Source organism: Lissotriton helveticus, chromosome 5_1, assembly GCF_964261635.1.
Source record: "Lissotriton helveticus chromosome 5_1, aLisHel1.1, whole genome shotgun sequence".
NCBI lineage: Eukaryota > Metazoa > Chordata > Amphibia > Caudata > Salamandridae > Lissotriton > Lissotriton helveticus.
This window is the reverse complement of record NC_136065.1, coordinates 578,608,079-578,628,355: the sequence shown is the minus strand read 5'-3', so window position 1 is coordinate 578,628,355 and position 20,277 is coordinate 578,608,079. Positions and strand designations below refer to the sequence as shown.

General features: G+C 45.3%; 1 protein-coding gene across 2 annotated transcripts in view; it reads left to right on the top strand.

Moving 5' to 3' along the window:
* The window catches only part of KIF20B (kinesin family member 20B), a 608,549-nt gene that overhangs the window by 416,491 nt on the left and 171,781 nt on the right, over nt 1-20,277 (top strand). For both annotated transcript variants that reach the window (XM_078642920.1, XM_078642919.1), the window contains exons 23-25: nt 3,186-3,234; nt 5,043-5,168; nt 8,832-8,971. In XM_078642920.1, coding sequence (XP_078499046.1) covers nt 3,186-3,234; nt 5,043-5,168; nt 8,832-8,971 — 315 coding nt within the window. The remainder of the gene's footprint in view (nt 1-3,185; nt 3,235-5,042; nt 5,169-8,831; nt 8,972-20,277) is intronic.

Sequence of the window (20,277 nt, the reverse complement as noted above, 5' to 3'; positions counted from 1 at the left end):
AAGCCAGTGTGACATACTTGTTACCATCTACCATCTCTGAGGAAAGGCACCTATTTCACCCAGTGCAATGGCCACAGCCCCCCACATCCTCTGAGCATTAGCCTTCTTGACCTCTAGCTGTCGTATTGCACTCTTGCTTTTTTTGTTGGAACCCTTTTCCTTGTATTTAACATTGCTTAACTGATCATTGTCAATCCTGTCTTTCGGTGGGCGAATTGTGACACTGGTTATGAGATCCAGCCTCTTTTCTTTTACCCTTATGTGACTTCCAGCATATTTTGTGGTCTCCGACGCAAGTACTTGTGCTGGTTTTGATGGCGCCTCGAAAGTCCTGCCCATCTACCTTGTAGTTGATCAAGGGGTTGGAGAATGGCTTTCCTCTGCTGCGCCCAGCAAGGTTTCTTTACTTCGCGGGACACAAGTTACACCTGATACTGGACATGGATGCCTCAGTCTGTCTTTATTCATCCTGGTTCATTGTGCTGCTACAGGATGAACATTGCTGTCTCTTTAGCTGCTTTGACAAGGGTACCACCTTAATCTGTAAGAGAGGGGTTCTGATCCTTTAAGTTGTTTGCAGTGGCTGTGCACTCTAACCACCATGACCTTGAGGCTTTTAGAAAAGGTATACTGCGCCAATTTTAAAGGTTCAACAGCCTTTTATGGAACCCATAGTTTCGCTTCCCTAGAGGAGGAGGCAAATAAGATTTTGTTAACCTTTATTGAGCTATTAAATTTACGAAAGCATATTTCCAGGATGGCTATTTAGGGATGTTGGTGGTTTCCAGGAGTCATCTAACCTTTGACGTCCTGGATTTCTGTTGTCAGACGCTCACTGGCACACGAGACTTGCATTTTATGAATATTTTTTAGTTGTATGCATTTGATGTGGCACAAACCTAGATCGAAAGTGTAACAAAACTCTTTGAAGTGATTTCTTTCCAATATCCAATGCTTCTCTCCGATCCCTTATCTAAGGAGTATCCTAAGACCTCATAGTAAATCTGAAAATGTTTGCATAGTACACCAACACATCTGAGCAGTGCCAGCATAAATCACATGCCTCGTTCACAGATGGTTACATTTAGCTTTTGAGATTTTTTTTTTTTTGTGTACTTATAAAGCGCAACCTATCACCCAGAGGGCATCCTGGCGCTTTGAACTTCAGCAGGCACACAACTCCCGGGAGATGCGTAGCTCTCCCGAGAGTTTTTATTCTTAAGAGAATAGAAGTTTCCTCTAGTTCTTAGGGCTCATACCCTGTGGAATGTAGCAAAGAGTCATTTCTTGAACTGGTCCAGGTGTACGCTACATGTGGTATACGTATCTAGATGACGAAGCATAAGCCTGTGACTTTTCACCTTTATGCATCCTATATCCAGTAGGGGGAAGAAGGCCAAATTGTTCATGGCTTCTCACCATCTGGAGAAGGTGGCACATTTGCACACTACAAATATCTGGCATATCAGCCAGTCGCCTTCCTCTATCAAAGTGCAAGAAACTTATTTTTTTTTTTTATAAACGCTTTATTCGTTTGCAACATAGTTTATCACGCATTACATCTTTTCGACATGTATTGCACTTCCGTGCCAATTATAGCGCCTTTTGCCTCCGACATTTCCACTTGAGCTTACAATTGCTTAGTGCAAGGCTTGCTTAAAGTAGTCTTAATTGTTACAGTTTAATGCCAATGGTCAATTGTTGAGTCTTGTTCTCACATTTCTGTTCTGCCAATTATGTTGTATAATTGCACCCTAAGATTCACATGGTGCTTTCATACATCTTCAGCATGCATTTCTTATTTTTAAACCAACATATCAATTCCTCAAATAGATCCTACTTATGAGTAATGTATTTCCCACGGTCCAGTGAACCGGGGTCTTCTGAGATGTGACAGTGTGCAGCGATATATTTAGAATTGTGCCTCTCCTGTTTGTGGTGGGGGTAGGGTGAGGTAAAGAAAGGGAGGGTGTAAAGACCATCAATGAGGGGGCTGAGAGTTAGGTGGTGCTGTGAGGTACTTTCTTCTTTCGACTTAAATATTGGATTCTTTCTTCCTTATTGGGTTGGTAGATACTGTGTTTGTGTGCCTCCCCATATTGCACATGTTTGTACAATGCAGCTATCCATTCCTATTTTAATAGGCTCGAGTAAACCCCTCTTTTCATCTATGTGCTGTGCTTTTGACTCCAGCTTAACCCATTTAATCACGCCTGCTCGCCATTTGCTAACTGAGGGCGCCTCTGCTGCTTTCCATTCCACGATAAGGCATCGTTTGGCTTTTAACGGTGCCAAGTCCTGGAATCTAGTTCTAGTTTTCTTTGGCTGTAAGCAAGCTTTGAATGTAATAATTTCATTGGCAAAAAAAGTAGACCCTTGTAGTAGAGCATCAGCTCATTCGGTCGGATTTGCCGGTGCTGGGCTGTTCCATTACTTCTGTTGCACCTCCAGAAAACAGTCATGTTTGTCCTTCCCCTGCCTTCCACCAAAGTAGCAGCGGCCCCAGCAGTACTTCAGTGTGTCACAAGATGAAGTTGTGCCAGTAGAGTTGTTTGTACTCCAATCCATCCAGTTCACAACCACTGTACACGAGAAAACCTCCAGCGTCCATGACACCCCCATGGGAGAATGTGTAAAGCATTTTCTCAAGGTGAAGAGAGATTAACTTACACCAGGGGGGTCCTGTTAATGATTAACATCGAGGTACCACCTCGATATTTGAGGAAACCCTCAACCTTCTGTTTAAACCACCAGCCTCTAGCAACCAGTACAGACCATGCACATCGCTTCTCATTGGAAACCATAAAATGATATTGTCAAAGACTTGACACCGAGTTTCTCTTCTTTGAGGGTAAAATCATAAACTCAAAAACCTTGTAGAGAAGGTCTTATTGGCTTACGTCTCCTAGAATAATTGAATCCTTTACTTAATGGTGTGGAGAGTGTGAACCTTGATAGTGTGTACGTTTCTAAAGCTTTATTTTTAATTTAGAAAAATAATTAACTTTCAAATGCATTGTTTAGTTTAAAATGTCTACGAACAAGGGACGTTTACAGAGTACTTCATGAGCAGCAGTGAGGAGGTTCAGTTCCTACACTTGCCACCTCAGAATACAGCCTTTTGGTTGAATATACCAGGCCACAGTCTTCTTTTCCTTCTAAGTTTTTTTTGTACACCCCTTTAGGAGCAGGTGGACAACGAGAAGCACGAGCTGATTCAGAAGTATTGTGCAGGTAAACATCAGCACTTTTGCATTTTGAACCAAATTATGGGGTTTGCATCATTACACTAATGGCATCAAATGATATAATGTTGCGACTTTACTAAGAGCACTTATGAACTTAAGACCATAGTCCTGGAAGAATAAAATTAAAGCATATGCAATTACTTATATTTACTGTGCCCTTCTCTATAGTTATTTTTTATTCATGTACCTCTTTGCTGACTGTTGACGTTTTTGTGAAATCATGTGCCATAAAATGGAGCTCTAGATATTTGAAATATTTAGCTTTCATTCTAGGACGCCAAACGTGGCCTGTGATGTAAGACAGATTCTCAAGTCTTGGGAAAGAAACATTTTCATGTGTTAAACGTCTTGTGCAGTGGTGTTCTGACTCTAAACGAATACCCACTGAAGTCAGATGTTCAGCAACCATCAGTAGGCAGTTTACAATGCAGTAATCTGGGCAGTTTTCAACAGGCACATCCTTTGCTCACTTGGTCAGAAAGCTCGGCAGCGTTAGAGCCCGCTCTAGTTTGAGGTTCTTGGAGCTTTAGTCGCTCAAATGATCCTGCTGTGTTAATGGTATCTCTTCAACTGACTTGCTTTCTGACAATTGTTTTTTAGCACAGGTGTATACATGAGGCCTACCTCTACATGTGTGTCAGAGTGAGCTAGTGAACACCTGAGAAACCTAATTAATTAATGATTGAGTTATATCTGTACATGTATGTCAAATGTAGTGTATTGATGAGACCTATCTGTACATGTGACAAATCGTGAGCTAGTCCACACCAGTATAGCAGTGACAAGTGCAGCACATAAAATGTTTACATGCCTTGAGATTCTTTTATATACAGCGCTGACTTATTGGTGGAGCATGGAGGGCAGTAAGGAATTATCCACCAGAAATATCGTTACTGAAGATATGTAACTTTTACTTCTAGGGGATACATCTTCCAGAAATTCTGCACCCTAAAAGTCAGTCCTAAAGCATTGCTCTCCGGGATGTGCGAATGAGTATTGCCAATTAACCAAAGAAGGCATGCAGCGTAGTGCTTGCATAGTATCTATCACTGTATCCTCGGACTGTGAGGCACTAGTGTTTAACAAACGTATGCAGCAATGACTATGTAGTCGCCTGGCAGATGTGAGCCATTGGAACTTCTCTGTTGTGAGCTGCATAAGTAGCCATGGCCCTTAGTGGAATAAGCAGGAGTACAAACCGGAGGTCTTTTTTGTTCAAAGCATGGCAGATCTTGATGCATAGGTTTACCCAACATGAAATGGTGGGTCTGGACATTGCCTTGCCTTTCTTATCTCCTACAAAGCCCACAATGAGCTGTGAATCCTCTGTACTGTTGAGTATGGTCTATGCAGTAGGAGACTGTATGCCTAGAATAAAGTCTGTGGTCTGTGACCCCTTTTTCTAGGTGCCAGGCTAGAGACTGGAGTAATCTTGGTCAAAGCCATCCGAGACCCCGAACATAGCAGAGCACAATTAGTACCATAGGTTATTAGAGCCTTCCCAAAGGCATCCATTATGGCTAATTGGAAGGTGTTGACCTGCGCAGGACAGTAGATAGAACAGGGAGATCTTGCTGAATCTTTTGCAGCTTAGAATCTGCTCCAATGATGTGCCTAGTGTTGCGGGACGTGTTTAAAGTACGTAACGTCGATACTCCCCGAGCCTTGAAAAATGAACCAGTGTCCAACGTTTCGACTTTTAGCTTCCTCTTAGTTTAGGTTGTGAAGTCTAGAGAATGTAATAACACCTGTTGTTTTTATAGTGCCTGAGATCCATTTTAATTTTCCAATTAGATCTCAAAGTCAAAGAAAAACTAATTGAAGACATGCGACTGACCCTTTTGGAGCAGGAACAGACTCAAGCTGAACAGGATCAGGCTCTTGAAGCGAAAACAGAAGAGGTCACAAAACTGACTGCAGGCAAGTACTAACAAAACATGGACTGCAATAGTCTAAGAACACCTAATTATATTTCATTTTTCAGGATTGTCCCTTTATTTTTCTGTACTTTTGATCAAGAGATATTGTCAGAAGGGGAGAGGCAGTAGAGCGCTAATCTATATTATCTTATCACACCCACATGACTTAATGTTCTTGCCTCCCAACAGTGTTTCTGAAATAGTTTAGATACTGTGTCTATTTCTCTCATTCTGGTAGTATTTGTAGCTTATGGTGTTTACCAAATCTCAACGATGACAAAAGCACTGCCGACCAAAGGGAGTGAAAGCTTTGTTCCCTTTATTTTGGATCTTGTTCTATAAGACCGTTCTAACAGTGGTAGACCAACAAGAAACTACAATGGTTGGGCTACCAAGCTGTCTTTCATCCCAGTCATAACACCGAGCTGGGAGACATGTTGGCTGTTTTTCACTGGCTCATCGATAAAGGAGAAACTGGCATGCTGGTCCTCTTAGACTTGTTTGTTGTATTTCATATCATTGACATCACATCGTGCTTAAGACTTTGGTATAAGCGGTATGGTCCTAAAGTGGATAAAATCTTTCATTTCAGGTAGATCACAATTAGACACGCTTCCTCCTTTCTTTTCAAGGCAAATGACGTGGGACTGTTGGTTTCCACAAGGGTTTAATATGTACATGCACCTTCTTGCCCAATTGCTCCACAAAGTGCGGTGTTACTTTTACATGTTTCTTGATGATAACTCTGCTTATCTTTAACTTATTTATGATGCAGGAATCTCCCAATCAACGAACGAGACTTTTAACCCCTTCGACGCTCATGACGAGCTGGGCTCGTCATGAGGTAGCCTCCTCGCACGCTCATGACGAGCCCAGCTCGTCATGAATAAAGGGATTTACAAATTCTCAGCGTGCCAGCTGAATTCCGCCCGCACGCATGCGGTTAAGGGAGGCCTTCCCCATAGTCTGGGGATGGATAGCTTACTGTATGGACGATGAACCCAACAAAAACTGACATCTTACCTCTGCTTCAGCAGTCACAGAATGGGATACAAACTTGTGTGTCACAATACTATTCCTCAGTGGTGTTATAGTTTAGGAGTTCTCTTAGCACCCTGTCCCTGGAAGCTCACACATTCTGTCTATGATCTTGGACAACCTCTGGTCACAGGGTTCGGGGCAACTTCACAGGACTTATTTTATCGACTTCCGATGGATGAAAGACTGAGTGGACCCGATGAGATTTGAAACCCATGATCAATAGTCAAACATAGATCCCAGTAGTGAACACATTAGTCCACGTAGTGGAGAAATAATGCAGAGATAGTGAGGACTATGAAGTGGCTAGTGGACAAGGTGGCAATAGTCTCTTCCAAACTCCAACTATTCTCTTAAATTCACCTAAGCGTTAGGAAGAAGACTGACTGGTGCCACAGGTTACAAGGATTGTCCTGGAACTTAGTGGATATCTTCACTCTGTGTTGGTGGGTTTGAAAGATGAGCCCAATGCAGCAGATAGCTCAAGATGGGGTCTATGCTAAGGCGTATGTAGAGTAAAAATGATAAAACAAGAAAACATTCTAATGTCTCCCACACCTCAGATGATCATTTCAACACAAGAGTATTTCCCTACAGACACTGCAGGCACAGCACAGACAGTTGTGGTCATTGTGCAGGCATCAGTCTCATTCACAGAACCACTAAAGCACAGCCACCAGCAGCGCAGGCTTCCTTTGCTCTAGAGCTGCTTTGAGTTCTAACATTGGATGACATAGAAGAGGTCATTCAATATGAGAAGATGAAGAGGCAGTGGCAGGGGTTGCATATGGGTGTGTTTTGGGTAGACAGTTTAAGGATGGTTTGATGATCAGTGTTCGTTGGATCGTTTATGGACAGATGGCAGTAAGGAGGAAGATGCAAAGTGGGTTGTTGGGTTGGTGAAAGTGCATTCCTTCTGAATACATGGAAAAGTTGTGTGTGGGCTAGTTGATCGATAGTGATTTGTTAGAAGATGGATGGATTGATTGATCTCTGCATATGCTCCCTAGGCAGGCAAACCTGCGTCTCTCGTCTAGAATAAAATGTGAAACCTCTATTATTTCCGAACCACGATACCCTTGAGAGTTGGCGTCTGCTTTAAAATACACATTGTGATGAAGGGGGAAATGTTAACCTGGAAGGCAGTGTTAACTTAAACGCCAAGGCTTTTGTGTTTTATTGTTATTGTATATTCAAAAGTGCATGTCCAGGAAGCAGCAGATGGTTCCCTTGGGGGTTTTTGACCACTCTTGTTCCCCTGGTTTGCGTGATTCTTTTATCCTTTGTTTATGATCCCCCAAAGTCCATTCCAACCGACTGTGTAGCTGTTGAGTGCACAGCTGAGTTACCAACCTAGACCGTATGATGATCCGCTGAAGGATTAAATAATTATTTGAAGTGGAATGCTGTCCAACTAGGAAAACGGCGAAATTAGGCATCAGCAGACAACTTTTTTTGCATTTGTATTTTCTACTTGTTGGGTTTCCATAAAATGGTGGCTGCTCAGGCTCAGTGTATAAGCCATTGCATGTGTGGCTCCAAGAAAGATTGAGCTCTCCTCAGTAAGCAAAAGTAGGCAAGTAAACACTTCAGTAGAGGAACAGTACACCACTGGCTTGCACTGCCTGGTCGGTTCTTAGTGACTGCTTCTCATGACTGCAAGAACACATAAGGGATGGTGCCTCCTGCACTGCAGGTTGGGGAAGCCGCAGGAATACTCCCCTGTATATTTGTCTGTTTTCCATCTACTGCAGTCCTCTGGGACAGCTGTTATAAGGCTTCCACCTCTATTCCTCTGCTTGTATAGAGTGATGGGCTTCTGAGTGTGTTGGTTCCCTGGCTCAGGTGGCAGCCGGAATTGCAGTGTTTTGTGACTGGCCTGTCATTGCATCCCACTGGGTATGTAAAGTTGAGGTTGCTCTGATCTCGGCCATGTTCCCCATGATGTACCCCAGCTGTGAATGGTTGGGACATGCAGCAGAACTAGTAGGAGCAAGTCTTAGAAGAAAAGTGCCTGGAGCTGCTGTGGGAGGCAGAATAACAAGTGGGAGCTTCCATGCACCAAGGCATGGTTCGGTTATTTCACGGCCCTGCTAGTCATGAATGCAGTACTGCGCCACCTCTGCTAAGCAATGGTCAACATTCAATGAGGTTGACCACCGAGAAAAGAGAAGCGCAAGTTGTGGATGGCTGCAGGACAGGAAGGCAGCAGCTACTGTTCAACATTCCGTGCAGCTGCGGCACTGTTTTGTTGAAGCGCAAGAAGTGGTGAGGAGGGATGCAGAACTCTGGCTTGTCACTTCCAGGTCTCCTGGAAGCTTTATTGAAAGATGACGGCAAAGCATCACCTTCTAGCGGTTGCTTTTCTATTTGCTGAAACATATAATTTGAAAAACCTATAGAAAAATAGTGCGCACATCTTGAATTTGAGCTGGTTTAAACACATTCCACTAGCTGGGAAGCAGTAATATATTAATATATTTTAGTCGTGTATCTAAAAATATTACCTATACATTGTATTAACTAGCATTGCAGCCTGTCGTATTCACACATTTTCTGTACTCCTGAAATACTTTGGTTTTACATGCTGTTGTGTTATTAATTCACTGTGAAATGCTGTTTTCAGAACTGGAAGAGTGGAAGCACAGCTGCAGGGTGCTTGAGAACATTAAGCTCAGCCATGAATGTCATCAAATAGCAAATGAGAGAAATGATCTGAATAATCCTACGAGCTCTGAACTATCCAAGCTTCATGAAGCGCTAAAGGTGAGCTTGCTGACTGCGCGCGCTCATTTGGTTATTAAATGCCACAGCTGTATTTTCTCAAATGGTTTATTCCTCACCCAGAACGTTGATGTATAGAAATGGTTTTCGCCACTCTCCGATACATATCTCTTCACTCTATCAGTACATTTACTATGGTCGCATCAGGGGTCCTAAGGTTTGCATGACATGTTTGTACGTCAGCGAAATATCTGTTGGTGGTAGAGTTGTGGAAGTGGTGAGGACATGGTGGAGATTCCACAGATGACTATGGCGGTGGCAGCAGCAGGAGTGCAGAGTACACTCGCTCCAGTGAATCATGGCAAAATAACCAAATGCTTAAAAGGAATATATTTTTTCCTGACTCTAAATCATCCTTTCGCTGGCTGTATTTTTGGAACCATAGTGAGTTGTCTCCGGTAATGCTCCTGCAATAGGTCTGTCTGTAGTATGTAATAAGTGTGTTTTCTCAGTTTACATCATGTTGTACCTTAAAACAAGTGTGCTTGGCGCAAACAAGGACAGTGCACTCTGTTGCAATCCATGCGTTGCCCTACGCACAGCTGTGCACTTGCACCTTCCCTGGGGGCAACGCGTTCAGTGAAAGACTGAGCAGCTACTTGAAGCAGCCTCCCAGTCTTTCACAGTGCAAGAGGCTTCCATCTGCACTTCAAAGGGAGGGATGGAGATCTCCCTGCAGGGGGTGCATTGAGGGACTGTGTTCATCTGAAGGGGGGATGCCTTATGAGCTCTCTCTCTCTGTCTCTCTCTGTCTCGCTCTCTGTCTCGCTCTCTGTCTCGCTCTCTGTCTCGCTCTCTGTCTCGCTCTCTGTCTCGCTCTCTGTCTCGCTCTCTGTCTCGCTCTCTGTCTCGCTCTCTGTCTCGCTCTCTGTCTCGCTCTCTGTCTCGCTCTCTGTCTCGCTCTCTGTCTCGCTCTCTGTCTCGCTCTCTGTCTCGCTCTCTGTCTCGCTCTGTCTCTCTCTGTCTCTCTCTGTCTCTCTCTGTCTCTCTCTGTCTCTCTCTCTCGCACTCGCTCTCGCTCTCTCTCTCTCTCTCGCGCTCTCCCACCCCCCTGACTTTGTGCCTCCTCTTTATGGCACACAGTCAGTGCGTCTTCTGATGACCTTTTTGCCTCTGTACCCGTGTCCATAATAGAGCCCAGCGATACAAAAGAGGATGATGGACGGAGCGTTTGAGCAAATCAAACACTCACCCCCAGTCAACTGATCTGGGTTTAATCCATTACCATTCTTTAGCTCACTCAGCCACCCCAGTTCAGACATGGCCATATGCAAATCAGTCTGACCCTGTGCCTCATGGGAACAGTCCAGCCCGAACTGCCAAGCCATGTCTTTCATGGACCGGAAACAAGCATCCTGGGACCGGTTTCGGATTCATAATCCTAATCAGCCAGGCTATCTTGAATTCAGTGACCTAGTGAGCAAGGGACTCATGTCTGAGCATACCCTGCCACACTTAGGGCGAACAAAGCGATACAAAAGGGGATGATGGACGGAGCGTTTGAGCAAATCAAACACTCACCCCCAGTCAACTGATCTGGGTTTAATCCATCACCTCTCACAAGGGCCAGTCTGTCAGTCTGTTTCCCTTCCTTCTTCCTTCTCTTCACCTCATCCCACCAAAAAATAGGACCAGTGTATAGACTGTATCACAGCCGTGTTGTATGTATGTTATAACCTATTAAATCAGGGCTGATTAGCTCCTTGTGATCTTCACCGTAGCCAACAAAGACAAGCTTGTGTCCAAACATGACATTTTGCACTAGGTCATGTGTTTTTTCTCAAGATCTACTACTGCCTAAAGCTAAAGCCCACATTGATGCATACTTTTCCCAGGCTGCGTTGCATGATATTGCATTACTTAATCCCACATCACAAAGCGTGCTGCTTTAGAACCGTTATAGAAAGAAGAATCTACTGGAAGATGTAGCCATCATAAAAAGGTTACTTTGGTAATGCTGGTTCTGATTGACACAAGGGTCTATTCATAAAGATACATTTGGAAATAAACTCCAGTTTGATTGAATTTGTCCCAGGTATGTCTGACTTGGATTTCTTGCAGGTGTATGCCATTTTACGGAACAGAGTTCTCTGCCACAATTGCGGACATCTGTGCACTTGTACATTCCAATACAGCAGTTGGATTGAGGGTGTTCAAGGCTTGGCTGCTACAAACAAGCATGTTTGTGAATGTTTACAAACTACCTTTCCCTTTTCCAGCCTGCACGGGTCATATATTCTCTTCAGCCAAGTGCTGCTATAAATACATTGTCCAGGGCAAGAAGGGAAATGGATAACCCTCAAGTTGGGTGTAGGGGAAGAGGTTTCTCCATCCCTCCTCTTACACCAAAGATGCACATGTGCATTTGCACAGAGGCATCCATTCCCTATATATGGTGTTCTCTGCAACAAATTCCAAGCTTGGAAATTACCTGATTTCTCAGGGAACCCCAGTGGAAATCTGCATCTGCGTCCATATACTGCAATTTATTTTGCTCATAGGTGATAATGTTCACCGATTTTACCATGGATTAGTCATTAAAGAACACACAGCACAGTTTTCATTAATTAAGGTCTCCTTGCCATCTCACTTCTCAGTATCAGAACAAACTTAATGAGCTTACTAATGCTATATGCCAATGTGGAACCCGTACTTGCAGTTTGAATACAGTGGGTTCTGTGCACATCTGTTCTTGGATAAAATTATCACCAGGGACCGCTTTATAATGTTAGAGGATCTTCAAATGTACTCTTTCCCCCCGTACAGCTGTCCTCTCAATCTTATGTTGGTGGTGAATAGTCTGGACCTGCTTCTGTGCAATTACTTTTAAAGACAAAAAAAATAGATATTAATCGAATCCAGCCTTTCTTCCAGTTAGATTAATGTATCTTCATTGTAGTTCTACAATAATGGTAATAGCAAGAAAGAGGTTTTTACAACCAGTTTATACCAAATGTGGAATTAACTCCGCAAAGGAACTGATTATTCTATATAAAGCTCCGCCTAATGAATTTGTTTGTTACAATTTTTATAAATTTTTAAAATCATTTTTAACTTTGTATTAGAATGACAATTTTAACAAAATGGTGTAAATAATGGATTATTATGCTTGAAATATGTGTGGTTCTCAGTAGAGTACCAAATCAAATAAATAAACTTTAAGTGAAGTAATTGTAGTTCTACATATAGCGTAATGGCATCCATACCGGAATGATCTCTGCTTTGTGGCCGGTAGATTTCTTTACCAAAGCAAAGTAATCACATTTGTCTTAGGGACACATGCCCTTAAACTCCCAGTCCCCACCAATTTTGGTCAGTTACAATGCAACCATCTTTCTTAACCTTTTGTTGGAGCTACATATTCACCAGGTAGAGCCAGAGTTGTCCTGGATGAGAAACTACTACAGCACAGCTTTAAGTGTGTGATCTGGGGGATTCAGCAGACACCAGACCTTATATGCAGCATGGCGTGGAAGGAAGTGTTCTTTGTAAAAGCAAGTCTTCCTCTAGGGTTTGCTGGTCAAAATGACATGCACCTTCATGCACAGAAAACAGCCATTTTTTTGTGACCGAATATGAAGTGGAGGTTAGCCTGGCTGCCAATAGACGTTTCATGTGGGTCCCAAGCCAGCGCTTGTTCTTCTACCGTTCTGATCTGTCAGAAAATTAGAATACCTAAGCTGACAAGATGAGCAAGCAATTGTCCATCCCTCTTGAGTGGGACCTACATGAGGATACAGTGGAGTTGTTGTTTCAACACTGCTCATCCCTCAGTTCACCCACTTTTTTATTTAAAATGTTTCCCCCTCAGAGGACAAACTGAAGGGTGGCAAGAGAATGTAAATTCTACATTGTTCTTATTGTTGCTTTGTGCCTCAATAAGTTTTAATTGGGGAAGAAAGTTTTCCATTACCCTGAGTCTTCCCTCTTAAGAGAGATCTTGACCACCTACATGAGCTTATTACGTACAGCCATCAAAAATGGTGGGATCTGCTTTTCTGCTGTTATTCTGGTAACTAGGCGACCATCTTCAAGACCCACCTTATCAAAAAAGGTCCTAGGCTATAGTTCGTCTTCTTTTTTATGTCACGTAGTTTTGGTAGAAAAGTTGAATCTAGGAGAGCACGTCTTTCAGCGTTTGGTGCATAATGCAATTCTTAATTTGTGTTTGCATTAAGAATGTAATTTAATAGATATTTTTTAAAGTAAAATCATCATCTCGTGTTATCCCCATGTGTCAACCTGCATCCTGAAAATGTATTTTTGCAGCGTGAATCTTTCTGGATTCACTATGCTGTGCATATTCCGCAATCTGGTGGTTGGGTCCGGAATCGTAGTCATTTTTTTCTCTTTTTTTTTTTCGTAGCTCAAGTGGGCGTCGAAGTCCCACCATTTGGTGTACCTTCGGTGACGTCTGCATGCTTCCGGCGGAAGCTACCACCCTTGGGCGCCATCTTCAGATTCTTTTTTCCGCCGTTGGGTCTGGATTGTCGCGTGAAGCTCAAGAAGTTTTGGAGGAGAAAAGAAGGAAATACAGCAACTCTTCGACGGTAAAGACCTGAGAAGATCGGGAGAAGAGGACCATCAGAGAAGAGACGACGAAGAAAGGAAAGAACTTCGAGATCTTTGACGTCCTTGGAGGAATGCACACACAGGGGGCCCCCTGAGCGCAGGGATGTACAAGACGCCCTTTAAATTCTGCAAGAACTGCCACCACAAGTTCGCGCAGAAGGACCAGCACCCGGTCTGCAACCTCTGCCTGCCAATCGACCACGAGAGCAGAGACTGCCACGCCTGCTCCATCTTCAAGCCGAAGACACTCTGAGTTCGAGAGAGACAGAGGGCAGCTCGCCACATGATGCAGGGCAAGGGCCAGGCCCGACGCTTTACGAACTAGGCCTCCCCACCGACGACGAGGACAACATCGCCGAAGGTCCAGATGACTTCACGGTCGCAGAGACCGATAAGAAAACGCCTGACAAGGTAGGAGAGTCTACGACCCCGAAAGCCAGAGGCAGACTCTCGAAAGTCAGAGCCTCGAAAGGAGCACCGGCGCCGAAAACTTCGACGGCCGAAGCTGCATCCTCCGAAAAAGAGCCAAGCGGATCCTTCGAGAAGGACTCCCGGAGGCCGAAGACCAGCAAAAAGCATAGGTCATCGAAGCAAGCCCCCGAAAATGGGTCTTCGACTTCGAAGGAAAAGGAGCCGAAGAAAGTTTCGCCGACGACGACGAAAAGAGCAGCCGAAACGCTCGACGACGAGCAGGCTGCAGAGATGCAGAGAAAGAAAAGAAGGCTCTAGGCCGAAATGGAGAATATCCTTCAGAGAAAGAAGGACTTCGACGAAAAAATGAAGTTACAGGATCCCCTCGAAGCCGGCACCGACCGTCGCTGAGGTACAGGAGCACGAGGAGTTCGACGTCGAAGAGACGCCGAAAACTCCGGACCCCTCGGAGCACGAAGAGGGAGAAGACCTCTACTACACAGAAGGGGATTACGGGGAGCAGCAGTCAAGCTATGGCTCAGGTTCCTCGACGGTCCAAGACCAGGAATGGCAGGACATCGAGGCCGAAAACCCGGAGGAGGCTGTGGAGACCTACTCCTCGAGGCCTTCGCCACCAGACGACATTGGGGCATACAATGAGGTGGTCAGGAAGCCTATGGAGTTAAGCTGGAAGAGGAGAAGCCAAAAGCAGATTTCCTGCTGGAGACATTGCTCCCCACACAGACAAGAAGCCAGTTCTTGCCCATGCTAAAGAGTGTCACAGACCAGGGGAAGGAAGCCTTCAAGGAACCGGCTACATGCAGATCAGTAACGCTGAGGACGGAGAAGAAATACAAATTCTCCTCCCAGGACCCAGCTTACATCAAGGGCTCCGTCACAGCAGACTCAATAATCGCTGCAACGGCAAGGAAAAGGGCCAACGTCCCAACAACATCTGGACCTTCACCTGACAAGGAAAGCAGGAGGATGGATCTAACGGGCAGGAAAATAGAGAGGAACGCCGCCACGCACTGGCGGATGTCGAACTCCAATGCCCTCCTGAATAGACATCAATACCAGCATTGGGATGAGATGGGCCAATTGCTCAAGCACCTCCCGGAACAATACCGTGAGAGGGCATCACACCTTGTGGAAGAACAGAAAAACATCGCCAACTCGTGCCTCAAGACCGCCTTGGATGGGGCAGAAACAGCTAGCAGACTGATGGCTACAGGCATCACAGAGAGAAGGCAAGCCTGGCTCAGGATCTCAGGCTTCAAAGCTGAGGTTCAGAACGACATCCTGAGCACACCGTTCAATGGCGAAACACTGTTAGGAGCCCCAGTTGATGAGAAGCTCACCCAACTGAAGAAGGACAACGAGACGGTAAGGTCCATGGGGGCCCTGCAATTCAGAGGGATGAGAAGGGGCACTCCTACACGGAGGCCTAACGGCAGGGGTGGAAGCCAGCAAGGGCAATCACACCAGGCATTCCACCAGGGACAACAGAGTGACAACCAAAGTCACCAGGGCCAGCAGAGGCAAAACTGGAACTACCAGAGCAGGGGCCAGTCCTTTCGGTCAAGAGGAAATAGACGGGGCCAGAGAAGGAGAGGCGGTGAACAACCTCCCTCTAAGTGACTTCACACGGAAAAAGGTGCTCTCCCACTCGAACCCTCCGGGGGAGGAGCACAGGAAAACAAAGAGGAGAGGGCTACACGGACATGACACAAAAGAACATGTGACGCCAGTAGGAGCAAGATTGAGATTTTTTCTCCAGGAGTGGAGGAAAATAACAGACAAGTGGATACTCAACATTATGCAGTTCGGATACTGCATAGAGTTGGAAAAGAGACCACCAAACAGAAAGCCAAAGAAAAGAGAGCACTCGGGAAGAGAGCTGCGACTACTCCAAGATGAAGCTCAAGAACTCCTCCTCAAAGCGGCCATCGAACGGGTTCCACTCAAAGAACGGAACAGGGGAGTGTACTCAAACTACTTCCTGGTGCCAAAAGTGGACGAAAGTCTAAGACCCATCCTGGACCTACGGTTCCTAAACAATACGTAAAGACTCAAAAATTCAAGATGACGTCCCTACAAGAGGTCATCCCGCAGATAAAGGCCGGGGACTTCTTGTCCACCATAGACCTCAAAGATGCGTACCTGCACATCCCCATGAACAGGCAGCACAAGCACATGCTAAGATTCACAGTGAACAAGGATCACTACCAATTCACGACCCTGGCGTTCGGCCTAAAGTCCGCACCAAGGGTGTTCACCAAATGCCTCGCGGCAGTGGCCGCACATCTAAGAAGAATGGGGATACACGTGTACCCCTACCTCGACGACTGGCTCGTAAAGGCAAGCTCTTACAGGACATGCAAAGATCATGCAGAACAGGTCACAAGAACGCTAGCAAGCCTGGAATTCTCCATACACTGGGGAAAATGCTCAATGGAACCAGAGCAAGTGAAAATCTTCCTGGGAGCTCAAATCGACACGGTCCAATGCAGGGTGTTACCCAGCAAAAAGAGAACACTCAGCCTACTGAGGGAGAAACGTCACTACCAGAAGGGGCGAGCTCTGACAGTGAGGACTGTGAGCAAGATCTTGGGGGTGATGGCGTCATGCATACACCTGGTCCCCAATGTACGCCTACAAGAGTGGCTGCAACAGCAATGGTCACAAGCTACAGGAAGTTGGGAGGATCTAGTGGTTGTAACGCACAGGGTGCAGGAAGAAATAAGGTGGTGGACCAAGGAAAGAATAACAGTAGGGAAGCCTCTAACACCACCGGACCCAACAGTGACCATCACCACAGACGCATCACAGAAGGGATGGGGCGCACACATGAACAGGCTCAGAGTGAGAGGTCTGTGGAGCTCTACAGATGCAGTCAGACACATCAACTACCTGGAACTGAAAACAGTGTTGCTAGCCCTCAAGGCCTTTCAGAAGCACCTGTACAGCCAGAAGGTGCTGATACAAACAGACAACACCACAACAATGTTTTACATAAACAAACAGGGGGTAACTCAATCATTCCCTCTGTCAAGCTTGGCACAGGAAATCTGGAGATGGGCAATACCACTCAAAATAGACCTGCTAGCCATATACCTGCCAGGGAAGGACAATCTAGAAGCGGATTGGCTCAGCAGGCAGACTTCAGCGTCCCACGAGTGGGAACTCAATATTCAGGAAACAGAAACTATTCAGGAGATGGGGCACACCAACAATAGACCTGTTTGCAACACGCCGGAATGCAAAATGCCAATACTTTGCATCCAGCCAACCAGAGGCACTATCACAGGGGAATGCCCTATGGATAAGCTGGTCAAAAACATTTGCCTACGCTTTTCCCCCGATACCACTGATCCCCAGGGTTCTCAACAAATGCATGACGAGCAACAGGACGCTCATCCTGGTGGTACCACAATGGGCCAGGCAGACCTGGTACTCTCAGATAATGGAGATGGCGCAGGGCCCCCCCCCCCCCCCACAAGTTCTCAAAAAGAAGAGACCTACTCTCCATGGAAAACTGAGAAGTTCTACACCCAGAGCCGGAGAGCCTCAACCTCTCAGCCTGGCTCCTGAGGACTTAAGAGTTCGCACATCTAAAACTACCAGAGAGCACCCTGTGGGTGCTGCGTGAGACAAGAAGGCCCAGCACACGCAAGTGCTATGGGGAAAAATGGAAAAGATTCACTCAATGGTGTTGCAAGAAAAAACTCCATAGAAAACTGACCAGGGAATCTACGGTGCTAAGGTACCTCACGCACCTAATTAAAGCTAAACTAAGCTCATCCTCACTGAGAGTGCACCTGGCAGCGATTGTGGCATACACAAGAGGAGAAACAGGGAGAAGCTTCTTTACATCCCAAGTCGTAAAAAGATTCCTGGAAGGGGCGAAAAGAATAGCGCCACCAAAGAGAATGCCGCCACCGGCCTGGAACCTAAATGTGGTACTAACGGAGCTCATGAAAGCACCTTTCGAACCCATCCACAAAGCATCACTGCAGATGCTAACAATGAAAACGGCCTTTCTAGTAGCAATCACCTCGCTACGGAGGGTGAGCGAACTGCAGGCACTCACACTGCAGGAACCCTACATCCAGATACACAGTGACAGGGTCGTGATGAGAACAGACCCACACTTCATGCCAAAGGTGGTGTTGAGGTTCCACATGAACCAGAGTATTCAGATCCCTAGCTTCTTCCAAAACCCCACTACAAGCGCTGAGAGGTCGCTCCACACTCTAGACGCAAGAAGGGCTGTGATGCACTACATTGAAAGGACGAAGGGACACAGGAAAACAAAACAGTTCTTCGTAACCTTCGCAAACAGTTACATGGGCAAACCAGTGACTAAAAACACCATAGCCCGATGGATCGCACAGACAATACAATTCTGCCACAAACAAGCGGGCCAGGAGCTAACAGGAGGGGCGCAGGCCCAATCCACCAGGAAGAAAGGAGCAACAATTGCCTTTCTGGCCAACACACCAATTCAGGACATATGCCTGGCGGCAACATGGGCTTCAGTGCACACGTTCACTAAGCACTATTGCGTGGATGTACAGATGAACAAAGAAGCACAAGTAGGACAAAAGGTGCTTCAACATATATTCAAACACCAACGCTCATCTTCCACCCAGCCGCCACAAAAGTAACGAAAACCGCTACAAAATCTATGCACAGCATAGTGAATCCAGAAAGATTCACGCTGCAAAACAAATACTTTCTTACCTGTCGGTGTAGTTTTGCAGCTTGAAGATCTTTCTGGATTCACTAGCGAACCCACCCACCTCCGCCAGAAAGATGAGGCTGGAGAAGAAGGTGGAAACACATAGAAAAGAAAGCAAGTTCAAGCTTACAAGATACGTGAAAAGAATTACGTTGAGAAAAGGATTAACAAACATAGCCATGGATTCACTAAAAAAAAAAAAAAGACAGAAAAAAGAATCCGAAGATGGCGCCCAAGGGTGGTAGCTTCCGCCGGAAGCATGCCGACACCACCGAAGGCACACCAAATGGTGGGACGTCGACGCCCACCTGGGCTACGAAAAAAAAAAGAGAGAGAAAAGACTACGATTCCGGACCCAACCACCAGATTGCGGAATATGCACAGCATAGTGAATCCAGAAAGATCTTCAAGCTGCAAAACTACATCGACAGGTAAGAAACTATTCGTTACTTCTGCATAAGCATCAGGCAGTGCCACAAAGAATTCCACCTACAAAACCCCTTGGCGTCTTCAGCAGTGATGGCTTTGGAAGGGTGCCATCTCCTTTTGACATTAGTACACTTTGTGTGCAACGCACTTGCTCATTCTGATCTTCTTTTCTAATCTTTTTCAATTTTTCTGTACTGAGCCATACACTTCTACCATCTTTGCGCTTCAGCCTCCGCCATCACTGCAAACGTTGTGTACGATGCTTGGGGTGTGATCATTTATGGGACCTACCCACCACAATAGAGTCTGAATATAAATGCCTTTGTGTTAATCACAGAGGGAAGCAGCTAACAAAGGGAAGGCCGAGCAGGCGCACAAGACAGTCCTGGTATCACATGTTTAGGTTAGCCCTGTGAAGGAAATAAAGGACTTGACTGAGTTGCAATGTCTCTGATATGAGAGCGATTTCTGTTTCATGTAACATTCCTGCACAATTAATTGGCTTTGTTTTTCAAAATATTCATTTTCTGATTCCGCAACCCTTGAACAGATGATTGTACAAGAAGACTACTGCCATCATTAGTCTCTTCCTGAGTTAGTCCATAATCTTAGATGTTGACCTAGGACCTCTGAATGTATGATTTATGATCATGGCGGAGTATGATAAGTAGACCAAGCTATGTATGCCCCTACCCCAACCATGTTACCCTTACTCTGACACTCCAGTCACCCAAGCTCCGGTCTCTTAATTAATGTTTGGTCATATTTGACATAAGGTCTGTTCATATATAGAGATCTTCAAATCCAGTGCTGATATTGGATACCCTGTGGTGGTATCACTGTGCATATGCGAAGGCTGATGAGGTTTTGAGACCTTTTTAAGCCTTGTATCCGAAGGATGGATAGGCATACTTTAGATAATGCTTCTACAACCATCCCGCCTGCAGGTGATTGTTTCCTCATCTTTTAGACACAACAACACAAGTTTCCTTATGGCTGATTTAAAATACCTTCCCTTCAATGGTTAGTGACCAGAGGGGTCTTGTCAAGTTTTATTAGATATCAATGTATGCAGTGATAGTCTATTGTGCCACATGGAAATCTCAGAGGTATTCCACTCGATACAATATGA